The following is a 16,739-nucleotide window of genomic DNA, read 5'->3' on the forward strand; positions in this document are numbered from 1 at the left end:
CTTATGGTCATATTTAATGCATCCAGATATTTTGCGAGATTAAAACAACTCTTGAATTTTTTTTGCCTAAGGAGTCTATAATACTGTTTAACACAATTAAACTGACGCTCATTTCAAGTGTTTTTTTTGCTCTTCTTTCACGAGCACATCAGATCAAATCTTTGGCAATATGGATTACACATTCCAAGATGGAGGTGAGATGCAACCTGTCAGCTTCCTTAATGAGCTTCGTAAACTGATGGGTATGTTTACATAACGAACTTCAGCCATTCCTAAATGAAGTTTGTAACTTGCTAAAACTTACAGTATTTTTCATGAAAAGAATTTCAGTATAAATATTTTAATCTGATCTTGCAGGTCTGACCACCACAACAACATCTCCACTGTCAACAAGTAGCTTCCCTGTGACGTCTTTCCAGCAAATGTAAGTGTTTCAGAAATTGATCAGTTACGCAGTCTTTATTTAAATCTAAAGCCCTGAACTGTATTAAAATAAGGTGTGTTATTTGTAGATCTGGATCAGCAGAGGTTATAAGCAAATTGGTGTTCAACTCCTCATCTCCAGTCCCCAGTGAAGCTTTAGTGCTCAGTGCTATCAACATTCTCCTGGAATCCAGAGTTTCACAACTGAAAGAAACAGTCAAGCTGATGAATGTCAGCTATGAAAGTAAGTCTTGTCATTTTCAGGTAAAAAGCTATCTTTATACAGTATAAACGTTTCAAGCAGCAATAGATTGCAAGCTTTGGGAAAATGTAAATTTAATTTATCTTTCAAAACAGAAATCTCGGACACCTCCTATGCAGTCTTCTTCACATTTACCTTGAATAACATCAGCATGCCAGAAGACCCAGAGCTAAGAAACAACACTTACCAGCAAGTGCAGGACATGATCAACAATGCGGTAAGCATTTAGAAAATTACCCAGTAAAAGAGTATAGATGCAATGCAAATCTTCTCCAGAGTTTGATGGATGATTTGTTATTCCTCTGCAGCTGAACACTCTTCTGAATGATCCAAGCAGTGTGAAGTTTGAACCCAACTCCTCCACCTTCACGTAAGATTTAAACTGACTTCTGTCTCTAAAATATACACTTATGGTCATATTTAATGCATCCAGATATTTTGTGATATTAAAACAACTCTTGAATATTTTTTGCATAATCAGTCTATAATACTGTTTAAAACACTTAACCTGATGCTCATTTAAAGTATATTTGCTCTTCTTTCAGGAGCACATCAGACCAAATCCATGGCAATATGGATTACACTTTCCATGATGGAGATGAGATACAACCTGTTAGCTTCCTCAATGAGCTTCGTAAACTCATGGGTATGTTTATATAAACGAACTTCAGCTATTCTTAAGTACAGTTTGTAACTTGCTGAAAGCGACAGTATTTTTCATGTAAAGAATTTCAGTATAAATATTTTAATCTGATCTTGCAGGTCTGACCACCACAACAACATCTCCGCTGTCAACAAGTAGCTTCCCTGTGACGTCTTTCCAGCAAATGTAAGTGTTTCAGAAATTGATCAGTTACGCTGTCTTTATTTAAATCTAAAGCCCTGAACTGTATTAAAATAAGGTGTGTTATTTGTAGATCTGGATCAGCAGAGGTGACAAGCAAATTGGTGTTCAACTCCTCATCTCCAGTCCCCAGTGAAGCTTTGGTGCTCAGTGCTATTAACATTCTCCTAGAATCTAGAGTTTCACAACTGAAAGAAACAGTCAAGCTGATGAATGTTAGCTATGAAAGTAAGTGTTGTCATTTTCAGGTGAAAAGTTATCTTTATACAGTATACACGTTTCAACCAGGAAATAGATTGCAAGCTTTGGGAAATGTAAATTGAATCTTTCCAAACAGAAATCTCGGACACCTCCTATGCAGTCTTCTTCACATTTACCTTGAGTAACATCAGCGTGCCAGAAGAGCCAGAGCTTAGAAACAACACTTACCAGCAAGTGCAGGACATGATCAACAATGCAGTAAGAATTTAGAAAATTACCCAGTAAAAAAGTTTGTGTGCAGTGCAAATCTTCTCCAGAGTTTGATGGATGGTTTGTTTTAATCCTGCAGCTGAACACTCTTCTGAATGATCCAAGCAGTGTGAAGTTTGAACCCAACTCCTCCAACTTCACGTAAGATTTAAACTGACTTCTGTCTCTGAAAGATGCTTATGGTCATATTTAATGCATCATGACATTTTGGGATATTAAAACAACCCTTGAATATTTGTCTTTCCCAAAATGTCTATAATAGTGTTTAACACACTTAAACTGAAGCTTATTTCAAGTGTATTTCCTGCTCTTCTTATAGGAGCACATCAGACCAAATCGATGGCAATATGGATTACACTTTCCAAGATGGAGATGAGATACAACCTGTCAGCTTCCTCAATGAGCTTCGTAAACTCATGGGTATGTTTATATAAAGGAACTTCAGCCATTCTTAAGTGAAGTTTGTAACTTGCTGAAAGCGACAGTATTTTTCATGTAAAGAATTTCAGTATAAATATTTTAATCTGATCTTGCAGGTCTGACCACTACAACAACATCTCCGGTGCCAACAAGTAGCTTCCCTGTGACGTCTTTCCAGCAAATGTAAGTTTTTCAGAAAGTGATCAGTTACGCAGTCTTTATTTAATTCTATAAAGCCCTGAACTGTATTAAAATAAGTTGTGTTATTTGTAGATCTGGATCAGCAGAGGTTACAAGCAAACTGGTGTTCAACTCCTCATCTCCAGTCCCCAGTGAAGCTTTGGTGCTCAGTGCTATCAACATTCTCCTAGAATCCAGAGTTTCACAACTGAAAGAAACAGTCAAGCTGATGAATGTTAGCTATGAAAGTAAGTGTTGTCATTTTCAGGTGAAAAGTTATCTTTATACAGTATACACGTTTCAACCAGCAAATAGATTGCAAGCTTTGGGAAATGTAAATTGAATCTTTCCAAACAGAAATCTCGGACACCTCCTATGCAGTCTTCTTCACATTTACCTTGAGTAACATCAGTATGTCAGAAGACCCAGAGCTTAGAAACAACACTTACCAGCAAGTGCAGGACATCATCAACAATGCAGTAAGAATTTAGAAAATTACCCAGTAAAAAAGTTTGTGTGCAGTGCAAATCTTCTCCAGAGTTTGATTGATGGTTTGTTTTAATCCTGCAGCTGAACACTCTTCTCAATGATCCAAGCAGTGTGAAGTTTGAACCCAGCTCCTCCAACTTCATGTAAGAATTAAACTGACTTCTGTCTCTGAAAGATGCTTATGGTCATATTTAATGCATCATGACATTTTGGGATATTAAAACAACCCTTGAATATTTGTCTTTCCCAAAATGTCTATATTAGTGTTTAACACACTTAAACTGAAGCTTATTTCAAGTGTATTTTCTGCTCTTCTTGTAGGAGCACATCAGACCAAGTTCATGGCAATATGGATTACACCTTCCAAGATGGAGATGAGATACAACCTGTCAGCTTCCTCAATGAGCTTCGTAAACTGATGGGTATGTTTATATTGGTGATCTTCAGTCATTCTAAAGTGAAGTTTGTAACCACCCAAAATGTAAAGTACTCTTGATTGAATGGAATTAAGTTTCATTGTTTATGTTTGGCTTTGCAGGACTTACCACTACAACATCTCCGCTGTCAACAAGTAGCTTCCCTGTGACATCTTTCCAGCAAATGTAAGTATTACAGAAATTGCTTGGTTATGCAGTCTTTATTTAAATTTAGTGTTTTGAACTGCATTAAAAGTAAGTTGTGCCATTTGTAGATCTGGATCAGCAGATGTGACAAGCAAACTGCTGTTCAACTCCTCATCTCCAGTACCCAGTGAAGCTTTGGTGCTCAGTGCTATCAACATTCTCCTAGAATCCAGAGTTTCACAACTGAAAGAAACAGTCAAGCTGGGGAATGTCATCTATGAAAGTAAGTGTTGTCATTTTCAGGTGAAAAAATATTTTTATACAGTAAACGTTTCAACCAGCGATAGATTGCAAGCTTTGGGGAAATGTAAATTTAATTTATCTTTCCAAACAGAAATCTCAGACACCTCCTATGCAGTTGTCTTCACATTTACTTTGAGTAACATCAGCATGCCAGAAGACCCAGAGCTTAAAAACAACACTTACCAGCAAGTGCAAGACATGATCAACAACGCGGTAAGCATTCAGAAAATTACCCAGTAAAAAGTTTGGGTGCAGTGCAAATCTTCTCCAGAGTTTGATTGATGGTTTGTTTTAATCCTGCAGCTGAACACTCTTCTGAATGATCCAAACAGTGTGAAGTTTGAACCCAACTCCTCCAACTTCACGTAAGAATTAAACTGACTTCTGTGTCTGAAAGATGCTTATGCTTATGGTCATATTTAATGCATCATGACATTTTCGGATATTAAAACAGCTCTTGAATATTTGTCTTTCCCAAAATGTCTATAATACTGTTTAACACACTTAAACTGAAGCTTATTTCACGTGTATTTCCTGCTCTTCTTATAGGAGCACATCAGACCAAATCGATGGCAATATGGATTACACTTTCCAAGATGGAGATGAGATACAACCTGTCAGCTTCCTCAATGAGCTTCGTAAACTTATGGGTATGTTCAAATCGGTGATCCTATGCCAATAAAGTAAATCTTAAGTGTAATTTGTAACTTGCTGGAACGTAGAGTTTTTTTTTTCATGGAAAGAAATTAAATGTAAATATTTCAATCTGATCTGGCAGGTCTGACCACAACTTCTCCGCTGCCAACAAGTAGCTTTCCTGTGACGTCTTTCAAGCAAATGTAAGTGTAGATATTTACATTACAAAAATGTATCAGTTATGGAGTCTATATTTAAATCTAAAGCCCTGAACTGTATTAAAAGTAAGTTGTGCCATTTGTAGATCTGGTTCAGCAGAGGTGACAAGCAAACTGGTGTTCAACTCCTCATCTCCAGTCCCCAGTGAAGCTTTGGTGCTCCGTGCTATCAACATTCTCCTAGAATCCAGAGTTTCACAACTGAAAGAAACAGTCAAGCTGATGAATGTCAGCTATGAAAGTAAGTGTTGTCATTTTCAGGTGAAAAACTATCTATAAACAATATGAATGTTTCTACCAGTGAAAGATTGCAATCTTGTAAATTTAATTTATCTTTCCAAACAGAAATCTCTGACGCCTCCTATGCAGTCTTCTTTACATTTACTTTGAGTAACATCAGCATGCCAGAAGAGCCAGAGCTTAGAAACAACACTTACAAGCAAGTGCAGGACATGATCAACGATGCGGTAAGCATTTAGAAAATTACCCAGTAAAAGTTTTGCTGCAGTGCAAATCTTCTCCAGTGTTTGATGGATGGTTTGTTATTCCTCTGCAGCTGAACACTCTTCTGAATGATCCAAGCAGTGTGAAACTTGATCCCAGCTCCTCCAACTTCACGTAAGATTTAAACTGACTTCTGTTTCTAAAAGATGCTTATGTATTATGGTCATATTTAATGCATCATGACATTTTGGGATATTAAAACAACCCTTGAATTTTTTTTGCCTAAGGAGTCTATAATACTGTTTAACACAATTAAACTGATATCTTTTGCTCTTCTTTCAGGAGCACATCAGATAAAATCTTTGGCAATATGGATTACACATTCCAAGATGGAGGTGAGATGCAACCTGTCAGCTTCCTCAATGAGCTTCGTAAACTCATGGGTATGTTTACATAACGAACTTCAGCCATTCCTAAATGAAGTTTGTAACTTGCTAAAACTTACAGTATTTTTCATGGAAAGAATTTCAGTATAAATATTTTAATCTGATCATGCAGGTCTGACCACTACAACAACATCTCCGCTGTCAACAAGTAGCTTCCCTGTGACGTCTTTCCAGCAAATGTAAGTGTTTCAGAAATTGATCAATTACGCTGTCTTTATTTAAATCTAAAGCCCTGAACTGTATTAAAAGTAAGTTGTGCCATTTGTAGATCTGGTTCAGCAGAGGTGACAAGCAAACTGGTGTTCAACTCCTCATCTCCAGTCCCCAGTGAAGCTTTGGTGCTCAGTGCTATCAACATTCTCCTGGAATCTAGAGTTTCACAACTGAAAGAAACAGTCAAGCTGATGAATGTCAGCTATGAAAGTAAGTGTTGTCATTTTCAGGTGAAAAACTATCTATAAACAATATGAATGTTTCTACCAGTGAAAGATTGCAATCTTGTAAATTTAATTTATCTTTCCAAACAGAAATCTCTGATGCCTCCTATGCAGTCTTCTTTACATTTACTTTGAGTAACATCAGCATGCCAGAAGACCCAGAGCTTAGAAACAACACTTACAAGCAAGTGCAGGACATGATCAACGATGCGGTAAGCATTTAGAAAATTACCCAGTAAAAGTTTTGCTGCAGTGCAAATCTTCTCCAGTGTTTGATGGATGGTTTGTATATCTCTCTGCAGCTGAACACTCTTCTGAATGATCCAAGCAGTGTGAAACTTGATCCCAGCTCCTCCAACTTCACGTAAGATTTAAACTGACTTCTGTTTCTAAAAGATGCTTATGCATTATGATCATATTTATTGCATTATGACATTTTGGGATATTAAAACAATTCTTGAATATTTTTTGCCTAAATAGTCTATAATACTGTTTAACACACTTAACCTGATGCTCATTTCAAATCTATTTTCTGCTCTTCTTTCAGGAGCACATCAGACCAAATCCATGGCAATATGGATTACACTTTCCATGATGGAGATGAGATACAGCCTGTTAGCTTCCTCAATGAGCTTCGTAAACTCATGGGTATGTTAACATAACAAACTTCAGCGATTCTAAAGTGAAGTTTGTAACTTGCTGAAACTTGTAGCATTTTTCAAAGAGAGGAATTAATTTGTAATGTTTCAATCTGATCTTGCAGGTCTGTCCACTACAACAATTTCTCCCCTGCCAACAAGTAACTTCCCTGTGACGTCTTTCCAACAAATGTAAGTGCAGATATTTACATTACAAAAATTGCTTAGTTACGCAGTCTTTATTTAAATCTAAAGCCCTGAACAGTATTAAAAGTAAGTTGTGTTATTTGTAGATCTGGATCAGCAGACGTTACAAGCAAACTGCTGTTCAACTCCTCATCTCCAGTACCCAGTGAAGCTTTAGTGCTCAGTGCTATCAACATTCTCCTGGAATCCAGAGTTTCACAACTGAAAGAAACAGTCAAGCTGGTGAATGTCAGCTATGAAAGTAAGTGTTGTCATTTTTAGGTAAAAAACTATCTATAAGCACGTATCAACTAGCGATAGATTGCAAGCTTTGGGGAAATGTAAATTGAATATATCTCCCCAAACAGAAATCTCGGACACCTCCTATGCAGTCTTCTTTACATTTACCTTGAGTAACATCAGCATGCCAGAAGACCCAGAGCTTAGATACACCACTTACCAGCAAGTGCAGGACATGATCAACGATGCAGTAAGCGTTTAAAAAAATACCCAGTAAAAGAGTTTGGGTGCAGTGCAAATCTTCCCCAGAGTTTGATTGGTGGTTTGTTTTAATCCTGCAGCTGAACACTCTTCTGAATGATCCAAACAGTGTTAAACTTTATCCCAGCTCCTCCAACTACACGTAAGATTTAAACTGACATCTGTCTCTGAAAGATTCTTATGCATTATAGTCATATTAAATGCATTATGACATTTTGAGATATTAAAACAACTCTTGATAGTTAGTTTTTGCCTAAATAGTCTATAATAGTGTTTAACACACTGAAGCTCATTTCAAGTGTATTTTTTTGCTCTTCTTTCAGGAGCACATCAGACCAAATCCACGGCAATTTGGAATACACCTTCCAAGATGGAGATGAGATACAACCTGTCAGCTTCTTAAATGAGCTTCGTAAATTGATGGGTATGTTCAAATTTGCAATCTTCAGCCATTCCAAAGTGAAGTTTGTAACCACCTGAAATGTAAAGTATTGATTGAATGGAATAAAGTTTCATTGTTTATGTCTGGCATTGCAGGACTCACCACTACAACATCTCCGCTGTCAACAAGTAGTTTTCCTGTGACGTCGTTCCAGCAAATGTAAGTCTTACAGGAATTGCTTGGTTATGCAGTCTTTATTTAAATATAGAGTTTTGGACTGTATTAAAAGTAAGTTGTGCCCTTGCAGATCTGGTTCAGCAGAGCTTACAAGCAAATTGGTGTTCAACTCCTCATCTCCAGTCCCCAGTGAAGCTTTGGTGCTCAGTGCTATCAACATTCTCCTAGAATCCAGAGTTTCACAACTGAAAGAAACAGTCAAGCTGATGAATGTTAGCTATGAAAGTAAGTCTTGTCATTTTTAGGTAAAAAGCAGAAATACAGTAGATGGCAAGTTTTGGTGAAATGTAAATTGAATTTATCTTTCCAAACAGAAATCTCGGACACCTCCTATGCAGTCTTCTTTACATTTACTTTGAGTAACATCAGCATGCCAGAAGACCCAGAGCTAAGAAACAACTCTTACAAGCAAGTGCAGGACATGATCAATGATGCGGTAAGAATTCAGAAAAATACACAGTGAAAAAGTTTGTTTGCAGTGCAAATCTTCTCCAGTGTTTGATGGATGGTTTATTTTACCCTGCAGCTGAACACTCTTCTGAATGATCCAAGCAGTGTGAAGTTTGATCCCAACTCCTCCACCTTCATGTAAGATTTAAACTGACTTCTGTCTCTGAAAGATACTTATGCTTGTGGTCATATTAAATGCATTATTACATGTTAGGATATTAAAACAACTCTGTTTTTTTGCCTAAAGAGTCTATAATACTGTTGAACACACTTAACCTGATGCTCATTTCAAGTGTATTTTCTGCTCTTCTTTCAGGAGCACATCAGACCAAATCCATGGCAATATGGATTACACTTTCCAAGATGGAGATGAGATCCAACCTGTCAGCTTCCTAAATGAGCTTCATAAACTGATGGGTATGTTCATATTGGTGATCTTCAGTCAATTAAGTGAATCTTGAGTGAAATTTGTAACTTGCTGAAAGTGACAGTATTTTTCATGGAAAGGAATTCAGTTTAAATATTTCAATCTGATCTTGCAGGTCTGAGCACTACAACATCTCCGGTGCCAACAATGTAAGTGTTTCAGAAATTGATCAGTTATGCAGTCTTTATTTAAATCTAAAGCCCTGAACTGTATTAAAATAAGTTGTGTTATTTGTAGATCTGGATCAGCAGAGGTGACAAGCAAACTGGTGTTCAACTCCTCATCTCCAGTCCCCAGTGAAGCTTTGGTGCTCAGTGCTATCAACATTCTCCTAGAATCCAGAGTTTCACAACTGAAAGAAACAGTCAAGCTGGGGAATGTCAGCTATGAAAGTAAGTGTTGTCATTTTTAGGTAAAAAGCAGAAATACAGTATATGGCAAGTTTTGGTTAAATGTAAATTGAATTTATCTCTCCAAACAGAAATCTCTGACACCTCCTATGCAGTCTTCTTTACATTTACTTTGAGTAGCATCAGCATGCCAGAAGACCCAGAGCTTAGAAACAACACTTACAAGCAAGTGCAGGACATGATCAATGATGCGGTAAGCATTTAGAAAATCCCAGTAGAGTATGGATGCAATGCAAATCTTCTCCAGAGTTTGATGGATGGTTTGTTATTCCTCTGCAGCTGAACACTCTTCTGAATGATCCAAACAGTGTGAAGTTTGAACCCAACTCCTCCAACTTCATGTAAGATTTAAACTGACTTCTGTCTCTGAAAGATACTTATGCAATATGACATTTTACGATATTTAAACTGCTCCTCTTGAAAAATTCATTTGGCTATAACCATACAAAAAAAAAACCTGTTAAATACTCATAAACTGAAGCCCATATCAACTGTCTTTGCTGCTCTTTTTTTAGAAGCACATCAGACCAAATCCATGGCAGTATGGATTACACTTTCCAAGATGGAGATGACATACAACCTGTCAGTTTCTTAAACGAGCTTCATTTGCAAAACAGTATGTCAATTCTATTACAATACAACATCCAAAAATCTTTGTTGTGGATTTTCCCAGCATATTGTTCTACCTTTTCTTGTTATTTGTTTCCATTCATCAGTTCTAACTTTGTGTTTTCAGGCCTAACAACTCCTTCTGCCAGCAATTCCCAGACCACAACTGATGCTCAAATTTTGTAAGAGAGTAATTCATTATTTTTTTATGAGGAAATCATTATCGGTTTTGCTCTTTGTATTTTTATTTTCTCATTAATTTTTTCTTTTTTTAACAGTGGGACGACTTTTATTAACATTCGTCTTGTGTTTGAAACATTGGGCCTAATGCCAAGTGAAAGTAGAATTATGGAGTTGGTTTCTATACTAAATACAAATCTCACAACTAAACAAGATAACAGAGCAACACAGTTTGGTGAACCTGTGAGCAACGTGAATGTCTCATATAACAGTAAGCTTTTTCATGAATATATTATTTGATAAGTGGTATACAAACAAATTACTCCATTACTGTCTTTGACAAATATCTTGATCAGAGTTTTTGTACTTTGGTAGTTTGTAATTTTTTCTCTACTACTTTTTCAAAATCGAACATGGTGTTGCCAATAGTGTTGAATTAATAAATTACTCATTATTCCCTGTTAACAGTAATTCGTCACACTGTTGCCTGGCTTTTTAGTGTGGAGCTTGCATGTACTCTCTGTGTTGGCGTGCGTTTACTTCGGGTACTCCGGTTTACTCCCACAATTCAAATTAGATGAATTGGAGATGCCAAACTGCCCCTTCCCCAACATCCATATATTAACTTGTGTATGGATTAACCAGTTGTCACCATGTGTATAGCCATAGATGCTGGAATGGCATTTAGAATAAACAAAGTAACTTGAATGTTTACTATGCTGCTATGCTAATTGGCGATGCTTTTAGGAAAAACTCCCCTCTCCAAATGTCAATAATAAATGAGCATCCATATGCCTTAATTAAAAGAGAGAATTCGAATAATTGTGAAAAGATGTTTACATATAAACTTACAGTAGTAGTGTGTTGGAATATAGAGGGTATGCATTGACGTCACTTTTCCACATGACCACGATGGAGCATGCCCTGTTGAGCAAAACATTCAACAAAATGGCTGGTTTTCATAGCGGCTGCTTATCAGCTTAAATTGAATTTAGTTGGACTTGATAGCAGAGGTGGACAATTCTTAGTTACATAGTTACATTTTTCAAGCATCTTTGCTTTATTAGGGTGTTTGTCTTGGGAAAAATTTAACTTCACTACATTCTAAAGCATAGAATCATACTGTGTATTTTTTTAATATTGCATATTAAAATGTATTTAATACGTAATTACATTAAAATTGTGTACTTTTACTTGAGTAAAAGTACGTTAATGTACTTTAATATTAAATGTAAAACAAAAACTTGTATTTATAAAATGTAATAGCATAAAAATTATGATAATATGCTTTGGAATGTATGCTTTCCAAAGAAAAACACGGATAAAATACAAATACTTGAAAAAATACTTTTAAGTAGAAAGTAAAACCTCTGCTTGATTGTGACCCTAGCAACTTGTCAACCCACATGTTATCTGTGGACGTTGGCATGAACGATCAACTTACTTCTCCTTTCAGTGTTTCTTGGCAGTCTGTAAAACGATAGCTCAGAATTTCTTAAATCTGTGTAGTCTATCGCACAACAGGTTTTTCCCATTTAGATGTGTTTTCCCCATGTTTTCGCTGACTTCACACTGTACTCAAATGCTGCCGCGCTTTCTTTTGCCACTCAGTGGGCGTAACCGCAGGCACTTTTGCCAAAGGTGACGTCACATGCATGTATATAGATTGAAATTCATACAAAGGATGCATATAATTGTAGGCATCAACTTAAATATTACTAAATGACTATTATTGGCTAGATGGCTATTTGTTTTAAATACATAAAAATAATAGTAATAATGAACATCACAGCAAAAAACTATTGGTTCAAGTCAATGACTTCAAATATTCAATTTGTACCAACTGTATGTAAAAATAGACAAATTGACAACTAATTTTGTTTTTTTTCCCCAAGGAATTTCTAATAATTCATATGCCCTCAACTTTGGATATGTGATCAGCAATGTATTAATGTCAGAAAAATATGAAAACAGGAACAGCACCTACAAACTCATCCAAAACAAAATAAATAAATTGGTGGGTTTACAACATTTCATGTAATTTAGACATTTTTCTCTGCAACAAATGTTCCAACATAAAGGAAATGTATGAACAATTCAATTAATTTCTGTATTATTACTATTTTTTTAGCTAAACGAGATCCTAAATAATAACACAGCCAAACCATTCCAGTTTGATGAGGCCATATTCTCGTAAGTCAAGATTAAATTTACTCATTAATCAAAATTGTGCTTTTTATTATTATCACCTTGTGGGGAAAATTAGCTCATGGTTTTCTTTTTTCATTTATTTTGTTTACAATTGTTTATTTTTGTATCTTCCCTAGGAATAATTTAACTGAGATCATGGCTTTTGTGGAATACAATCTCTCACAAAAAAATGACATCCAGTCACCCAGTACATTTCTCAAGGCAATTCTTATTGAAAATGGTGCGTCTTATTTAATCAACTTTTTAGTACTATAAGAATGCAACATTAAACAAATTTACTACTTTAATAAATGTATTAATTGCAAATAAATGTTTTAAATCTCATATTCCACAAATTGCATTTATTTTCTTAATAATTAATAATTATTAACAAACAAACAATTAATTTTATTTTACAGGCTTGCCAACTATGTAAGTGCAAAAAGTTTACTTGCATACTCAAATACACTTTGCTTTGGTTTATTCTCTTTTTCAAGATATTGTTTTTTCATTATATTGATTCCCCTTTTTCAGACTTGGAAAAGCAATTATTTACATCAAGCTTGTTTTTATAACGAGTGGCTCTATACCAAGTGAAAGCGATGTTCTACACGTTGCCAACAATCTGCTGGACACACGTCTAAGAACCAAACGAGACCTGACAGTACAAAAACTCAGTGATCCTGTGAGCTTTGTGAATGTCACCTATACAAGTAAGTTTGTGTAGGGAAACAATAACTTTATATTACATTAAAAAGATTTGTACATGCACTAATGTCTGATATGTGTTTTGTTTCTTTTCAAGAAATTTCTGATAACTCGTATTCCCTCAATTTTGGATTTGAAATAAGCAATGTCAGCATGTCTGAGAAACTTGTACTCAGGGACAGCACATATACAGTAATCCAGGATTCAATAAATAAATTGGTGAGTTTTAAACTTTTTGAAATAGTGTACATGAAAAAAATTTCAAATTTAAATGCCAATATGAAATGAAGATGATTTAAATGAAACACAGCATAAAAACAATCATAAATATCATTAACATATTTATTGATTATAAATAATACATTATGCTGTGTATTTGCCAACCTGTTCAGCTGAACGTGATCCTCAATGACCCAAACGCCACTCCATTTGTGTTCAAAAGAGCCAATTTTACGTAAGTCATGAGTTCATATTTTTTAATGAGATGTAAAAGAACAAGTATCATTTATGATGATGTGATCACTTTAAATTATCTCCTTATGTTCAACAATGTTTATATTTAAATTTCCCCAGGGGTAATTCATCTGTGATTGAGGCCAATGTCGAGTATGTTTTCTCAGATAAAGACTTCAAGTTTCCAAGTCCTTTTCTCCAAGCACTTATCACTGTTAATATTGGTATGTTGTTCTGCATTCATTTGAAATTTTAATAGCTCTTTACATTCTTATAAATGCTGGATTATTTTCAACCCAGCGTTGGACAAAATATGAAAATGTTCTGGGTTAATTTAACCCAACGGTTTATCCTTTTTTTGACCCAATGGTGGGTTGAAAATAACACAGCAATTTTATAATATTCCTTGAGCAAAGACTTCCTGTTTTCTTTTTTTATTAACATTATATACATTTTTCCCAAAACATTGGTCTTTAGAAGCCAGTAACTCAACTACTCCAACCCCATTTCCCTCTGTGGTGAACACTACTGGGCCGAACAACAGCACTAGTGCAGCGTGGGTTGTGGCTATAATTGTTCCTTGTGCTATAGCCATCTTGCTTGTACCTTGCTGGATTCTCCTTTGTGTAAGTTTCTTGATGACAGAATGTAAAATATGTGTATTGTTTATTAAGTGATTATTTATAATAGAAATTTTGTAAATAACTTTGTTATATTATATAATAACTTCACTGGGATTGTTTTAATCATAAACCACAGTTTTTGACAGTTCATTGTTTTGACTGAAAAAGTTTGTCTAATGCTTTCTCTCTCTATCTCTCCTTAGTGTTTGCTTTGTGGTTGCTGTGCACGAATAAGACGACGTTGGCACAGAAGACGGTCATACAATGTACAGTACACGACTCGACACAGCCTCTTCTAGTGGACTTGAGAGGCAACAAAGAACATTTTTACAGGAAAAGTGATCTTTTTCTAACTGTAATCACTGTAAATCACTTATTCGTATGTTATTTATTACAGAGCAATGATTATTGTTAATGTTGTTATTTAAATTATGTAATGAATATGTTAACTTCGAGCTTTTTAATGCACTATTTATTTTCTTCCTGTTTTGCTGGACAGACAGGACCTACACAAAATTTTACTGAATGTAATTTTCCCCAAGCTGTATTATCTAATGAAATTAAATTATTTATTTTAAACTTGTGTCATTTTTAAAATATTTAATGTAGATTTTTTTCTCTAAATAATTAATTTATTTGATGTCAGATATTTCATTGTTTGTAAACCAAATTAAACTTATTTATTTACACTTTTTGACCTTTATCTTCATGTGACTAAAACAGATTATGTGAAACATCCAAAAATGTAAAGTTACCACAAATGATAGTTGACCACGAATGAAAATTAAGTCATTATGTACTCATATGAGTTTACATCTGCATAAGTTTCTGTCTTTTCAAAAAGATATTTTGATAAACGATGGTCACACACTTGACTTTGACTTCCATAGTATTTTTTGGTCTTACTATTGAAGTCAGTGGGTACCGTCATTTATCAAAGTTTCTTTTTTTTAGAAGAAACTCATACAGGTTTAGAACAACATGAGGGCAAATAAACGATGACAAAATTTTTATTTTTGGTCTCTTTTAAACAGTGGATTAAACTACATAGCATAGATTTTCAAAAGAAAAAAAAACATTCTTGTCCTTATAGATACATTTATTTAGCTATATACACAGAGGTGTTTCATGGATATCACTTGGAAATAGCCCCACCACCCAAATATTTTATGTACCAACAGAAATAAATACACATGTCAACATATAGGTCTGGCTGAGTAAACACAGTCAGTTATGTCTTAAGTGAATGTAAATGATTAGGGGAAAAACAGAGGTTTATTGGATCCATAGAATTTTTTAAAGTTAGAGCAAGCCAATAAACCTGTTGTCTTTATGTTAATGCACATTTAATTGCTTGTACAATTTGTTGTGTATTATGTGTGATGTGAGTTACGTCATTATGTATACAGTATTTAGACAAGTAAAGAGTGTAGTTTACAGTTACAGTTTGTATTATGTTTGATTTTATCGATGTCTTTAGCTGGGCAAAGCAAAGACAAAACAAAGGTAATGACTTCAGATTCAGGGAAAACTATTAGACAAAGAAACTGAACTAATATTAACCCATAAGCTGGAAATAGCCATGCAATATGAGCATGTAGAACTACAAATGTCTGTCATGCATGCCAGAAAGAGCAAAAGAGACAGATTTCATGTTGAACAAAGAAAAATACCAAATAAATATCTCAAAACAATAGGGAGAAAAAACAGAGAGACACTGCTATAGATGTGGACAACTAGATCACCAAAGACCCATCCAGTCTGGCAAGGTGCCAAAAATTCAAAAAATGCCAAGACACAAATATTTGACCAAAATGTGCAAAACTAAAAACTGCTATAAATATGTCAGTGGAGAAACTAAGATAACTGACGATTACCAGTATGCATTCATAGCAAGAGACTGTGACCTGAACACATGTACATTTATAGTCTGTTGGGTCGATCTGGACATGTTAATTGATTCTGGGGCTACAAGCAGTATTATAGATGAGACAACGTGGGAGATGCTGCAAGTAGGCTAAAAGAATTACATGTCATTTAACACCAAACAGATCAACTTGAATACGTCCTCTTTATCCCAGACATGTCCTCTTTTGGCACCTTAAAAAATGTGTCTGACTGTGATTTCAGCTTTTGCCTTTTACATATTCGTGCATTTAAATTGTGTGCATTTTTGTATTGCTTTGACCTTTCTCTTCACATCCCACCTTCTCACACGCCATGATCGGTCATGTACGCAAACATTTGTCCATTTACATTTTATGAAGGCATTAGCGAATAAAAAGCTCCAGCATTGTGATTCTCATTTTCGATCAATCAACAGGTGGTGCAGTACTTTCAGTTGACCTGTATGTCACTTTCAAATCCTGAATTTGAAGAGGGGGTACCATCAACTTGAACTTAACGTGCAGTCCAGAGGCATTACGTTTGCTGTGCATAATGGTACCTACACTGTAAAACATTTCAAGCTGGTTAAAATGTAGAAACAAAAGTTCATCTGCTGCCTTACAATGTCAGTTAAATATACTTGAAGATACTTTATTTCAACTCACAAGTATTTAAGAAGATGTGTAACTTTACGTTTAACTTTTTGGAAACTTACAAACATG

The 16,739-nt window shown here is 35.2% G+C and overlaps 1 protein-coding gene across 18 annotated transcripts; it reads left to right on the forward strand.

Annotated features, from left to right (window-relative positions):
• The first annotated feature begins 135 nt into the window (after nt 1-135).
• On the forward strand, nt 136-15,350 carry LOC129445281 (uncharacterized). 18 transcript variants are annotated; one of them, XM_073861750.1, is made up of 58 exons: nt 136-242; nt 358-424; nt 513-667; nt 781-902; nt 994-1,055; nt 1,231-1,331; nt 1,448-1,514; nt 1,603-1,757; nt 1,867-1,988; nt 2,080-2,141; nt 2,320-2,420; nt 2,537-2,603; nt 2,694-2,848; nt 2,958-3,079; nt 3,171-3,232; nt 3,411-3,511; nt 3,628-3,691; nt 3,781-3,935; nt 4,047-4,168; nt 4,259-4,320; nt 4,505-4,605; nt 4,734-4,794; nt 4,896-5,050; nt 5,155-5,276; nt 5,366-5,427; nt 5,596-5,696; nt 5,812-5,878; nt 5,968-6,122; nt 6,227-6,348; nt 6,439-6,500; nt 6,684-6,784; nt 6,900-6,966; nt 7,068-7,222; nt 7,329-7,450; nt 7,542-7,603; nt 7,785-7,885; nt 7,999-8,062; nt 8,151-8,305; nt 8,395-8,516; nt 8,607-8,668; nt 8,847-8,947; nt 9,073-9,106; nt 9,195-9,349; nt 9,439-9,560; nt 9,647-9,708; nt 9,883-9,983; nt 10,104-10,158; nt 10,255-10,427; nt 12,052-12,173; nt 12,288-12,349; nt 12,484-12,587; nt 12,766-12,778; nt 12,881-13,059; nt 13,152-13,273; nt 13,447-13,508; nt 13,628-13,731; nt 13,985-14,133; nt 14,334-15,350. In XM_073861750.1, exons 1-58 carry the CDS (start codon nt 170-172, stop codon nt 14,427-14,429), a joined length of 5,832 nt encoding a protein of 1,943 aa, XP_073717851.1. In that variant the 5' UTR covers nt 136-169; the 3' UTR covers nt 14,430-15,350. The 18 variants fall into 18 exon arrangements, with proteins under 18 accessions (XP_073717851.1, XP_073717912.1, XP_073717874.1 ...); XM_073861811.1 differs by lacking the exons at nt 5,968-6,122; nt 6,227-6,348; nt 6,439-6,500; nt 6,684-6,784; nt 6,900-6,966 and having other exon boundaries at nt 14,334-15,348; XM_073861773.1 differs by lacking the exons at nt 3,171-3,232; nt 3,411-3,511; nt 3,628-3,691; nt 3,781-3,935; nt 4,047-4,168 and having other exon boundaries at nt 14,334-15,347.
• The last annotated feature ends 1,389 nt before the right edge of the window (nt 15,351-16,739 follow it).

Source organism: Misgurnus anguillicaudatus, chromosome 3 (assembly GCF_027580225.2).
Source record: "Misgurnus anguillicaudatus chromosome 3, ASM2758022v2, whole genome shotgun sequence".
Lineage (NCBI taxonomy): Eukaryota > Metazoa > Chordata > Actinopteri > Cypriniformes > Cobitidae > Misgurnus > Misgurnus anguillicaudatus.

Coding starts and splice junctions, on each gene's coding strand:
- LOC129445281 (XM_073861750.1), top strand. CDS start 170: ATGGATTACACATTCCAAGATGGAGGTGAGATGCAACCTGTCAGCTTC. Junction 1,056..1,230: donor CCCAACTCCTCCACCTTCAC/GTAAGATTTAAA, acceptor CTCTTCTTTCAG/GAGCACATCAGACCAAATCC. Junction 10,159..10,254: donor ACAACTGATGCTCAAATTTT/GTAAGAGAGTAA, acceptor TTTTTTTAACAG/TGGGACGACTTTTATTAACA.